The sequence below is a fragment of the Delphinus delphis genome, chromosome 16 (assembly GCF_949987515.2).
Source record: "Delphinus delphis chromosome 16, mDelDel1.2, whole genome shotgun sequence".
Lineage (NCBI taxonomy): Eukaryota > Metazoa > Chordata > Mammalia > Artiodactyla > Delphinidae > Delphinus > Delphinus delphis.
The window spans coordinates 76924750-76938434 of record NC_082698.1 but is presented as its reverse complement, the minus strand read 5'-3'; the positions used below and the strand labels follow the sequence as shown (position 1 = coordinate 76938434).

At 39.5% G+C, this 13685-nt stretch overlaps 1 protein-coding gene across 1 annotated transcript in view; it reads left to right on the top strand.

Moving 5' to 3' along the window:
• Window positions 1-13685, top strand: part of RYR2 (ryanodine receptor 2) — a 714060-nt gene that overhangs the window by 192152 nt on the left and 508223 nt on the right. Inside the window, exon 2 of the mRNA XM_060035003.1 lies at window positions 12828-12947. Within this exon, the coding sequence (XP_059890986.1) occupies window positions 12828-12947 (120 nt within the window). The remainder of the gene's footprint in view (window positions 1-12827; window positions 12948-13685) is intronic.

Here is a 13685-nt window from a genome sequence, read left to right as displayed (position 1 = left end):
CCCTTGGAAGAGAACTTCTGCATCCTCCCATCACTGAATCAGTCACCTTCCAGGAACCCCACCCTTGCTCCTACCTGAGGCCACTACCTCCACCTGTGCTCTCAACCCCGGGCGGAGATGCACTGACCCCATCTCTCCCTGAATTACAAGCCTTTTTTCTTTATTGGGTATTTTCAGGATTATTCCTATCAGTATATAAACATATGATAATATATTTCCCAAGCACATCAAGAACATTTTCTCTTAGATATCTTCATGGCTTGCCCTCTCACTTCATTCAGACAAATAGCATTTTATCAGAGAGGTCTTCCCTGTATAGCCATTTACAATATCGACTCCCATCATTTCTTCGCCCTAGCCTGCTTTCCTGAAATATTACAGAAGCCCCCAGATATTTCCTTCCTTAACTCTATATCCCCGTCCAGCTACTGTACCATTTCTCTGCTCCTCTTTTTAGCACAATTCAAGGGTTGTCTATTCCTGCTGGTCCACATCCTCTCCTCTCATTCTCTCCTAAATCCCCTCTGTTCTGGGTCTGATCCCCACTACTCCACTGAAATGACCTTTGGCAAGACCCCCAGTGAACACCATGTTGCCAACCGTGATGGTAATTCTAAGCCTTCATCTCACTCAGCTTCTGCATAGCGCTCTGCTTAGAAAACAGGAGTCTTTTTTCCTTTGTAGCTCGTTTATCTGACTTGGCTCCTGGTTTTCCTTCTCCCTTACAGCCCGTTCACTATAATTCTTCTTTATTGAATTCTCTCATCTGAACCTTCTGATGTCGGTGTGCACTAGGTTTAGGGTTCACTTTTTTTTTTTTTTTTTTTTTTTTTTTTTTGCGGTACGCGGGCCTCTCACCGCTGTGGCCTCTCCCGTTGTGGAGCACAGGCTCCAGACACGCAGGCCCAGTGGCCATGGCTCACGGGCCCAGCCTCTCCGCGGCATGTGGGATCCTCCCGGACCGGGGCACGAACCCGTGTCCCCTGCATCAGCAGGCAGACTCTCAACCACTGCGCCACCAGGGAAGCCCTAGGGTTCACTTTTAGATTCTCTAGTTGTAGTTTACCCATTCATTCCCCTCGACTAGTATCATGGTCTTTAAATACATTTTCATACTGTGGACTCCTAAGTATTTATCTTCAGCCATGGCATTTTTCCTCAATTCCAGAGTTGTATATCTAGCTGCCTACTTGAGACCTCATTTGGATGAAAGTCATCACAGACCTAATATGTCCAAACTTGCCTTCACAAGCCCCTCCCCTGCTGCAAACTGTTTTCCCCCAGTGCCCCCCATTTCAGGACATGGTACCAGCATTTAACCAGGTGTTCAAGCCTGAAACCTTAACATATTCTTTTTCTTCTCTATCTCCATCCCATATACTGTAAGCTCTACTTTTAAATTATATTCAAATTCTGACCACTTCCCAACACTTCCACAGGCAACACTCTAGTACAAACCACCATCTTCTTTTGCTTTGGCTACAGTGAGAACCTTTCAAATAGTGTTTGTGTTCTCAACATGGCAGACAGTGTGATTCTTTTAACATGGAAATAAGTTACCTCTCTCCTCTGCTCACAACCCTCTCTGGTTTTCATCTTTCTTACTTACTTATTATTGAACTATAGTTGATTTATAATATGGTATTAGTTTCATGTGTACAGCACAGTGATTCAGTTTTTGCTTATTATATTCCATATTGGTTATTACAAGATATTGGGTATAATTTCCTGTGCTATATAGTAAATTCTTGTTGCTTATCTATTTTGTGTGTAGTAGTTGGTATCTGTTAATTCCATACTCCTAATTTGTGCCTCCCCCACTCTCTCTCCCCTTTGGTAACCATAAGTTTGCTTTCTATGTCTGTGAGTCTGTTTTTGTATATAGATTTATTTGTATTATTTTTTAGATTCCACATATAAGTGATATCATATAGTATTTGTCTTTCTCTGACTTATTTCACTAAGCATAATATTTTCTTGGTCCATCCATGTTGCTGTAAATGACAATATTTCATTCTTTTTTAAAAAATTTATTTATTTATTTTTGGCTGCATTGGGTCTTCGTTGCTGTGCATGGGCTTTATTTGCGGCGAGCGGGGGCTACTCTTTGTTGTGGTGTGCAGGCTTCTCATTGCAGTGGCTTCTCTCGTTGTGGAGCACGGGCTCTAGGCACGTGGGCTTCAGTAGTTGTGGCACACGGGCTTAGTAGTTGGGGCTCGCAGACTCTAGAGCGCAGGCTTAGTAGTTGTGGCGCACAGGCTTAGTTGCTCTGTGGCATGTGGGATCTTCCCGGACCAGGGCTTGAACCCATGTCCCTTGCATTGTCAGGCGGATGCTTAACCATTGCGCCATCAGGGAAATGCTTCATTCTTTTTTATGGCTAATATTCCAGTGTGTGTGTGTGTGTGTGTGTGCGCGCACGTGTGTGTGTGTGTGTGTGTGTGTGTGTATACATATTGTATGTAAATATGTGTATATATGTGTATATATATACATACACACACACACAACACCTTCTTAAGCCAGTTGTCTGTTGATGAGTGCTTGGGTTGTTTCCATGTCTTGGCTACTGTAAATACTACTGCTGTGAACATTGGGGTGCAGATATCTTTTTGAATTAGAGTTTTCATTTATTTCTTTATAGATACCCAGGAGTGGAATTGCTGGATCATATAGTAGTTCTATTTTTAGTTTTTTAAGGAACCTCCATACTGTTCTCCATAGTGCCTGTATCAAGTTACATTCTCACGAACAGTGCAAGAAGGTTCCCTTTCCTCCACACCCTCTCCAGCATTTATTTTTTGTAGACTTTTTGATGGTAGCCATTCTGACTGGTGTGTGATGATACCTCATTGTAGTTTTTATTTGCATTATTTTCTCTAATAATTAGTGATGTTGAGCACTTTTTCATATGCGTGTTAGCTATCTGTATGTCTTCTTTGGAAAAGTGTTTTTTTAGGTCTTCTGCCCATTTATGATGGGGTTGTTTGTTTCTTTGATACTGAGTTGTATAAGCTACTTGTATATTTTGGGTAGTAACCCCTTGTAGGTCTCATCATTTGCAAATATTTTCTCCCATTCCGTAGATTGTCTTTTCATTTTGTTGATGGTTTCCTTTACTGTGGAACATCATTTAAGTTTGATTAGGTCCCATTTTTTATTTTTGCTTTTATTTCTTGAGATAGTGATCTAAGAAAATACTGCTACGATTTATATCAAAGAATTTTTTGCTTATGTTTTCTTCTAGGAGTTTTATGATGTCTTGTCTTACATTTAGATCACTAATCCATTTTGAGTTTATTTTTGTATATGGTATTAGAGAATCTTGTAATTTCATTCTTTTACATGTAGTTGTTCAGCTTTTCCAGCACCACTTGTTGAAGGCTGTCTTTTCTCCGTTGTATATTCTTGCCTCCTTTGTCTTTGAGGTTAATTGACTATAGGTGTGTGGATTTATTTCTGGGCTCTCTGTTCTGTTCCATTGACCTATTTGTCTGTTTTTGTGCCAGTACACGCTGTTTTGATTACTATAGCTTTGTAGTGTAGTCTGAAGTCTGCAAGGGTTATACTTCCAGCTTTGTTCTTTTTTTCCCAGGATTGCTGTGGTAATTCTGAGTGTTTTGTGGTTTCACATAAATTCTAGGATTATTTGTTCTAGTTCTGTGAAAAATGTCATGGGTATTTTGATACGGATTGCATTAAAGCTGTAGATTGCTAGTATCATACTTGGACCAAACTCCAGAGTCCTTCCCATGACCTATAAGCCCCTCTGGATCCAGCCCTGCTAAGTTTCTGTCATTGTTTCTTCTACTCATCCCCCCAGCCCCTCACTCACCAGACCCTTTCCTAGTGCAGGGTTGCTGTGTTTGCTGCCCTTCTCTGCCTGGAATATTCCATGTGCTCACTCCCAAATTTATTCTGATCTTTGTTCATTGTCTTCTCGTCAGAGAGACTGATTCTGACCAGCCTCTAATATAATCCCCTTCATTACTCTTGATATCTTTGACCTTGTCCTTTCGTATTCTTGGCTCTTATCACTATCTGATGTTAAATTTTATAAACTATTCATTTACTTATTATTTATCTCTTCCTTGAGTATAAGCTCCATGGGTGCAAGAACTTGTTCTGCTATGTTGGTGGTCATGACTTGAATAAGTGAATTTACTTCTTACAAAAATAGGAATGATGAAATAACAATTATTAATCATCTTTTATATTCTGGGCACCCTTTCCTGTGCACTTTGTAAATATTAGATTCTTGATTAATTTAATCCCTTGCATGCAACAACCGTGTAAAGTAGGTGTTTTCTCATTTCATAGATGAAAATACTGACAGTCATAGTGACTAGTAAAAGGAGAGCTGGAGAGCTGGGATTTAAACTCTGAGTGAGTCTGGTCCAAAAGTAATGTTTTCTACTTAATTCATATTATTTAGTATTACAAATGATTAAATAATAGTTATGTATAGTGGGCAAGTTATTATTAATTATTATATAACTTACTATATTCTTACTCTGTAACTTATTATACTAACTCTTATAAAACTTGTTATTACATAACATTATTATATAACTTCCACCTAATAGATAAAGACACTGAGTTTCTAATTGGGCTCTAGGGGACTCTTTTTGCACAAACACAAGATTTCTGTAACAGATACTTTGTGTGTCTCACTTTATCTGGGTAACTTTTGTATTTTCCATCCATTATATTTGACCCCTTGAACTGGCACTTGTGAGTTCACCAAGCTTTTCAAAAGCCGGTCCTAATATTTGTATCATGATTTTGCTTCGAGTACAAAGTAACCTTTTGCTGATCTTTATAATACTTGGCTTAAGCTGAGTGAAAACAACAGAAAGGCTGAAAATTGCTGTTTTGCTTGTGCTCACTTTCTGGAGTGCATATGTACAACCTGACTCTTATCAGAAATAGCTTAATGCTCAGGTATAGTTTGGTGGTTCGTTGATTCTTTCCCAGGTCAGAGAAAAGCCTTCAGCTGAAATATTCACAGATTGCAAGAAAAGTGAGGAAATTTATTGAAAGCCTATAAAAATTTGGAGGTTCTGGTGCACTGCATGGTAACCTCCGTTTTCATTAAAGAATTACATTTATAATTAGCAACAACAGAATTAAATATTTATAATTAGCAAGAACAGAATTTAATAAGTTTGCCAATTACAGCAGTAAATCGGAGGCCGAAATTGCAAGCTCATGTTTCGCTGTGTTTTTCAAAAGCAAGCCTCTGAATCCATAGCTAAATGTTATGTCCATACAGTTTGAGCCATGAAACCCTTGCATAAAAATGCAGGTGGGGAGGTACGTGTCAAAACGTATCCCAGAAACAAGAGTAAAATAGTTCCTATGAATAATATTATTTCGTGCTCTGTGTTTTTGCTAAAAACTCTTTGGTGTTTATTCTCCAGTGGGTGGTATAATATGTATATGTCCAGTTGGCTGTTATTTATTTATTTTTTTGATCAGTCTTGAAAATTTGTCCTTGTGTTGTGAGGTAACAAGAGAATTACAGTTACTGGAGGTCACAGACTTGTATATATGAGAGAGAGAGAGAGAGAGGGAGAGTCTGTGTATATGTGATACAAGAAAGCATAGTGTCCTCAAGAGTCAGGAATTGCCTGTCTTGAAATAAAGAGTTATTGATATATAGATTCAGATCTTGAAAATTGCCTCTAAACTTCTCCATCTTTTTTTATCTTTTCAGCATTCTTCCTTTACATAAAATCTTTTCATTCTCCTTCCTTAAAATGTTGCAATAATTCGTACACAGTTGTCTGCTCTTCAGGACTTTAATGTGGTTTATGCATTCACGTCTGGTGTGGATCTTTGAGAAGCTCTACAGCTTTCTCCCTGGGTCTCTGCCATTCTGCAGACAGGAGGAGCAGAACTTTGAATATTCTAAAATATGCATATGCAAAATCTCAAGCAATATATTATGTATAACATACACATATTTTTATAGTTAAATATGGGTCTCATCTGTTCTGCATAGCTACTAAGTATTTCAGAGTAATATGAATAAATACACTTAATTTTTCATAGAAGCATCAGATGTAAGTGATACTTTGTACAATAGGTGCACTCTCTGGTGTAATTGCAGAAGGACTCCTAAGGGGCCAGCCCATCCGGCACTCTCTTTTGTCTCTTAATACTTGCTTGAGCATCAACCAGGTGACAGGGAGACATTATTGAGTGATCAGTTAGTTACTCTGCTTGTCTCAGTGTGTGATGTCAATGCTTTATATGTAAGTAAGAGCACTGATTTTCTTTACTAGCTCTTTCTGTGGGTGTATTCCATGTATAGGTGTGAGAAAGTCAGGGTAACAATCTCATACTCAGCACATATATTAAGGTGAATTTCATCTTTACATGTGAGGCAATCTTCAGTGCCAAGTAGGAAATTCAGATCATTTCAGAGCTAGGAACACAGATTTTATGCATGCTATCTTCCAAGTGGAAAAGGGGAAAAGGTACATTTCTGTTGATGTTATTGTTGGTGACTCTGTCAACTTTAATCTATCTCACGTGAAACAAATACTGAGTTAGAATGTCTGCAATATGTTCAGTCTTTCTAGATCTGATTTTTCACTTGCATGTCAGTTCTCTTATGACAAAGGTCAACTTAAATGCTTAATTTTTGTAACTGCTTCTATTTTTATGATTATGACCTCATATGTTGTCCAAGCTATTTTAGGCTCTTTATTTTCCTGCATCTTTTAAAATTCTAATTTAAAAGTTATTTAAAATATTTCAGAAAAGTACTTATTTTCAAGGTTTTAAAACCTAAGAGCAGGGACTTCCCTGGTGGTCCAGTGGTTAAGACTTCGCCTTCCAGTGCAGGGGGGTGCAGGTTCGATCCCTGATCAGGGAGCTAAGATCCCACATGTCTCGAAGCCAGAAAACCAAAACATAAAACTGAAGCAATATTGTAACAAGTTCAATAAAGACTTTAAAAATAGTCCACATCAAAAAAATCTTTAAAAGAGAAATTAAAAAATAAAACCTAAGAACAAAGAAATTTCCTTTACCTAGTGGTCTCTGGGAAACTTTTTTACTTCTTCCTTACTTTCTACTAAGAAATATAGTTTGCCATCACTGTCTTGGGTGATATTCATGAGGGCAGTTTCAAAGTTTTTTCACGCATTTTGAAATAAAATTTCACAAGAGAGTAGATGGGATACAACATGTCGTAATGCTGAAATGGCTTCCTCATGTGGTCTTATGGGTGCATCAGTCCTGATCTACGTCCGTTCTTCTGTAGTTGGGATCAGATTACAGGATTGTATCTTCATCTATAAATTGTTTGTGCTGTTTAATATACCAGTTGCTGTATGTGTGTGTGTGTGTGTGTGTGTGTGTGTGTGTGTGCGCATGCGTGTGCGTAGCTTTCTGCTGGTGCTTTAGCAGCTCGGATATGTGGTCTATGTGAAGAGGCGGCAGGCAGCCAGGTGGGTAGAACTGTATTTTCTGACAGAGTTTAGAATCGCCTGTACATGGTGATACTGAAAATCAGACCAGCTTTTTGTGGGCTTCATTTCAGTTTGGAAGCTCCCTGTAGAGAGTGCCACCTCCTTTGCCTGCCCTGGGGGCATCCTCTGCCATCCTGGTTCACCACCGCTCCTATTTCCTAGGTTTTAGGGTAATAAGAAAAGTGGAAAAGCAGTTAATTAAAGAGGAAGATGCTCTGCTGAGTTCAGAGCCAACAACTTAATGTTATCAAGTATTTTCATGAGTTCCGAAGGATATGGCAGATGTTAATACATTCATTCTTTCTACAATAGCCCAGAAAAATAGGTATTTTTCCATCTCTGAAATGGAAGTTAAAAAGGTCCCTTCCTCTTCTTCTGTCTGTATTGATCTCTGTCTTCTGCTTTGCCTTTCTGTCTCCTTTCCTAAAAATCCAGTAAGTAGCACTACCTTGGACAGCCGTTTCTCAGTCGAAAATTTAATCATTGATTAAATTTTAATTACCTACTAATGATAGACAACCTTTTTCTCACCTCACCATTGCCTGCTGCTCCTCGATTCAAAGAAGTTTCCTTGTTATTTTATGTAAGTTTGTTTTTCATGTGATTTTGTTTTTCATTTGGTTTTGTTTTTAACACAGTTAAATCTGCATATAGTAACTTTATTCACTTTACCTATAGCCACATCGCTAAAACATATTTGATGAATGGAAACCAGGGGATTATACTAGGGTTAGTTTCTGGGTAGATTTCTAGCCAGACTGTTAGTGCAGTGATTTTATATCATTGTAGGAGGTAGTACAGCACAGAGGTTAGGGGTCTAGGTTATAGAGTCAGGTGGACCCAGATTTGAATCCTGTTCAACCACTTTGCTGGGTAATAGGGATTTACTCTCACAATGCCTCTTCTCATCTGTTACTACTCAAAAGCATAATAATAATACTTAACTCTTCATTTATTTATGGCATAGACTCCCTGTCCCTCAGTAAAAGCCAAAGGCTTTTGGCTTTTAGGCTGGGCTCGGGGCCTGTCTTGATCAGGCTCTGTTGTCTCTGACTTCGTCTCCCACCATCCTCTTCCCCCTGGGTTAATCCACTCCAGCTGCGCTGACATCCTCCCTGTTTCTTGAACGTGCCAGATACTCTTCTGCCTGAGAGCCTTTCACTGGCCTTGCTTCTGCCTGGACTGCCCATTCTGCAGATACTCACATAGCTAATGCCCCTTCCCTGCTTCAAGTCTTTGTCTCAATGAAACCCGTTAATTTTATTCATAATTTCAATCTTCCCCACCACAGCAGCACTATGAGCCCCTTAACCTGTTCCAATTTTTTTTTAACATAGACTTTTCACCTTTAACATAATTTACGAACTTATTGTCTTTTTGTTTATTGTCTCTATTCCCTGCTAGAATGTAAGCCTAATAAGTTCAGGGATCTTTGATTTATTTCGTAAATCATCTCAAGGGCTTAGAACATTTCCTAGAACATATTACGTCCTCAGAAAATATTTCAGTGATGAATGAATGTTTGAAAGGAGCTGTTGGTGGTGTTATTTGATAATTATTTTCCATTTTGTACTGTTACAGCAGACGTGGCAGCATTTGTTAGAGAAATCATGTCTTATTTACCCCTCACAAAATTGCCTGGAATGCAGTATTGTAGTGCTGGCTTTCCCCCCATAAATAATTGATCTCTGTGCTGAAGAACTGTAAGGTCATAGGAAAAATACAGGAGCATTTAACAAAAGGAATTCAATCCAATGCATATTTATGGAGCAGTGGTCTAAATTGAACGGTGGTATGATTCCCTTGGGTTTTAAGTAAAACGTTTATTTTCATTGGGCACCTGGTTTCCATGGAGTTTAATCTGACCTGCTTGACAGATAGCATTGGGTACAATACAGATGGTGGACTTTATTTATTTTTTTTGTGGTACGCGGGCCTCTCACTGTTGTGGTCTCTCCCGTTGCGGACAGACAGCATTGGATACAATACAGATGGTGAACATTTTTTTTTGCGGTACGCGGGCCTCTCACTGTTCTGGCCTCTCCCATTGCGGAGCACAGGCTCCGGACGCGCAGGCTCAGCGGCCATGGCTCACGGGCCCAGCCGCTCCGCGGCATGTGGGATCCTTCCGGACCGGGGCACAAACCCACGTCCCCCACATCGGCATGCGGACTCTCAACCACGGTGCCACCAGGGAAGCCCAAGAATTTTTAAAATGCATAGTCAGTAGGCTCTCCAACCACAGTGGTTCTGGAGAAAACATTGTGCTTTGAGATGAATGATGGGTTAATTAATAGGCGGGTGTTTGCGAATTGGTGTTTGGTCCATCAGTGCTCAGTATATTTCACTTTCAGTCAAAAAGGAACTCTTCATTTACTGGAATGTAAAATAGAAACAGCTCCCAGATAAACTGGAAAAAGCCTTATAAGTGTGTCAGGCTAGAATCCATCAAAGTTGGATCATAGTTGAAAGCTGTAGTCATGCCTCTCTTGTTAGTGGCGTGGCAGAGCTCCCTGAGCTCAGTGTTGCTTCGTGGCCAGGCGCTTCATCACACAATGCCTAGGCACTAAATTGTAAGGAAACTGCACAAGTGATGTTGGTTTTATTAATTTAATAGAGTAGTTCAGTACATTGTTGGTTCCTTTCCCTTATATAGTTGGTTTGTGTCACATATTAATGAGCATCTCCAGAAATGTGCTCTCATTTCTGGTTCTGTCCAAAGTCCACAGACTTATTTTAGTATTCATCTGTTACTGACTGTCTCCAAACTCTTATAAAAGACTTCTCACATCTTTTCTGGGATCCATATCCTTTCTGGGACCCATTCTGAATCCCCCTCGTACTTGAGCACTTGTTAGAAATGCAAAATCTACCCAAGACCTTGTATTTTAGCAAGACCTACAGGTGAAAGGATGCATGTTAAAGACTGAGAAGTACTTCTCTAGATAACAAGTGTCTTAAAAAATCAACTGAGCCTCCGGAAGCAGTGTGGGGTTGAGGACTTTTACATTCAAATAAGTTAGGTCTAATGACCAATTCTTAGAAATAAGTATGTTCAGCCCTCTGTGAGTAACAAGTTACTTTGAGCCTTATTTTCCTCATGTGTATATCTGTGGATAATCTGTATATTACTGGGATATTGTGAGGATTCAATAAATTAATGCCAGAACTGGCATACACTATATTTTTCGTAAATATGGTACACCTTCTCTTCTTTCGGGCTTACTGGGTAGCACTGTTATTCTCACCTGCCTTATACCTTGCTGTATTTTCTTATTCTCATTCCTAAAACGTCTTTAATTAGTACATTACAGTAATTATTTACTAACTGTGTTTAGATAGCCTTCAGTATCCAAAGGAACCTATCTTACCCAAGAGTGTAGTTTACTGGCTAGAGTTAGTTCCATAGGGTGAGACAAGATAGCAGAAGACTGTGGCGGTTTGGGAAGGCATTGAGCACATCAGGACAATTCAGTTCTTTGTTACTATACCACCTACTTGGAAAACATGATGTATCTTTGATCTTGCAGATTATATAAGCAACAGAGGTATTTCATTATTTTTATTATAGCCATGCTGAACATGAATTAATATTCAGATGTACTCATTATATGAAAATAGTGCTTTTTTTTTAGCAGTTGACTTTTAAAATGTAACAATTGAATGCTCACTGGAAATCACTGAGCACTGTGGGGAGAGTTGGGAGCTAATTATTAAGAGATTGGGCTTGGCTGTGACCGGTACTATGAGCCAGCTATTAGGTATTGCTGCTACCGCGTAGGAAATAAAGCAAATTTATAGCATGATAAGGGTTTTTATTAAATTACAGCTGCACTTTTCCAGTTGATATAGCATATTCTTTAGGTTAACCAAAAAGGCTTGTTTTCTGCTTTTGAATATTTGCTGTATCTTATCACCTCCACTCTACTATTCTACCCTGGTGAGCATCTTCTAGCATGTACTCATATTCCTTTTTCGCTTTGATTCTAATTAAAAGGGTCGATGAGTATATTTGTTTTTTTTTTCTCTGTTAAGTATCCTGTTTCTTTGAGGTTGAAATGTCAAAATATAAATGGCTAGACTTTTTAGGCATTTGCCACTTAGAATCTGTTAAATAATGATATCTTGCCTTTCTTGTTGATTTAGGGCCTTTTGTATGTCAGTCACCGTGTAAGTTAGTTGATCTCACTTCCCTCCTCATTTTGTAGACGGCAGAACTGGGGTAAGAACCCAGCTATTGCTAATTCTAAAGCCCGTACACCTTGTCGTGTTCATGCTGCCTGTACTGAGTCATCGCATGGATCATCTTTCCCTTGTACAGTTTTTCCTGTAACCCTGCAATTGATTGGAAACCAAGTGTTGGATTGCAGAGGACTGAACTAACAGATCACCTCTCTGTACATTTTTAAGCAATCCAGGATCATTTCAAAGACGATCAAGTTGCCAATGTGTGGTTGAACTAAGATGACTTGTCACGTTGATTTGAACCCAGAAGCTCTGTTATTGACCTGTTTTCCTGTGTCCGTTTTGGAACGATGTGTGTGTGCTTGCTAGTAGAATCTGTTCCATTCTTGATAATACTTGATGTCCTAGGAATATGTCAGACCATTTTTTGATAGTTTTGATGATTTAAAGCAGTGTGTAAGAGCACTAACATGGAAATCCTGTATTTTACTTTTCTCCATGCAGGTTGCCTTTGGGGATCAGTAATGACAGTTAAAAAAAAAAAGCTGTTGATTGCCTTGAATAGCAATAACTTCTCCCGCCTCCCCCTACCCAGTTATCTTTTTTTGCAAATAAAAGTACACTAGGAATTGATTCTTTGGCTTTTTTGGGGACAGTTGTTCATATATTTATTTTTCTCTGATTTTATTTTTTAAAATTTGTTAAATAATTTTTAAAAATTTCATTTATTTTTGGCTGTATTGGGTCTTCGTTGCTGCGCGTGGGCTTTCTCTCGTTGCGGCGAGCGGGGGCTACCCTTCCTTGCGGTGTGCGGGCTTCTCATTGTGGTGGCTTCTCTTGTTGTGGAGCACGGGCTCTAGGCGTGCTGGCTTTGGTAGTTGTGGCACGTGGGCTCGGTAGTTGTGGCTCACGGGCTCTAGAGTGAAGGCTCAGTAGTTGTGGCTCATCGGCTTAGTTGTTTCGTGGCATGAGGGATCTTCCTGGACCAGGGATTGAACCCGTATCCTCTGCATTGGCAGGTGGATCCTTAACCACTGAGCCACCAGGGAAGTCCCTATTTTCTCTGATTTTAAAAAGCATTAAATAATAACCTTGTGGGTCTGATTTAGACTAACTAATGCCAGATCTCACTTCTTTCTCTTCTCCTCCCCTCTGCAGGATGATGAAGTGGTTCTGCAGTGTACTGCAACCATCCACAAAGAACAGCAGAAACTGTGTTTGGCCGCAGAAGGGTTTGGCAACAGACTTTGCTTCTTGGAGTCCACTTCGAATTCCAAGGTGGGATAAAGCCTTTTCAGGCTACTCAAATGTTGGGGTTTTAATAGGGGCATTGAAGTTATTTATGGGCACTGTGCTCTTTTCTATGGAACAGAAACTAAAGGAAATTGAACAGTCTTTTCCCTATTCATTAAGCAAAGTTTCAGTTGAGCCCCTACTCTTTGCAAATAACTCAGATGCGATTGTTAACAGGAATAGCCAAAGTCCTTGCCCCGTGCTGTTTATATATAGTAGGGGAAAAGTTAACAATGTAAATAAGTGATATAATTTCAGAACCGATAAGGGCTGTGAGGAAAAGCAGAGTAGTAACAGGGTGGAGAGCGATAAGGCAGGGACTCACTCTTTCACAAAGGGTGTTTAGGGAAGGCCTTTCTGAGGCAGTGATATTTGAGCAGAATGAAGTGAGGGAGGGAGAAGTACTAAGTTCTTGACCATTCTGGAAAGAACCAGGCAATGCAAGGGCCCCTCGTTAGGAATGTGCTTGCAGAGTGTTTCAGGAAAAACAGGTAAGCCACTGCAGCTCTAGTACCATGAATGGGGCCACTGGTGAGGCGAGGTGAAGGGCCTGTCAGCCCTTGGTTAGCAATTGAGGTTCCTTCCTAATATAAAGGGAGGCCATTGGATCAGGTGAGCAATGCAATTTGATTTAATATTTAAGTAAATATTTGATTTAGCTCTTCTGTGGATTAGAGGCTTTTGTGGTTTTTTTTTTTTTTTTTTTTTTTTTGGCTTAAACAA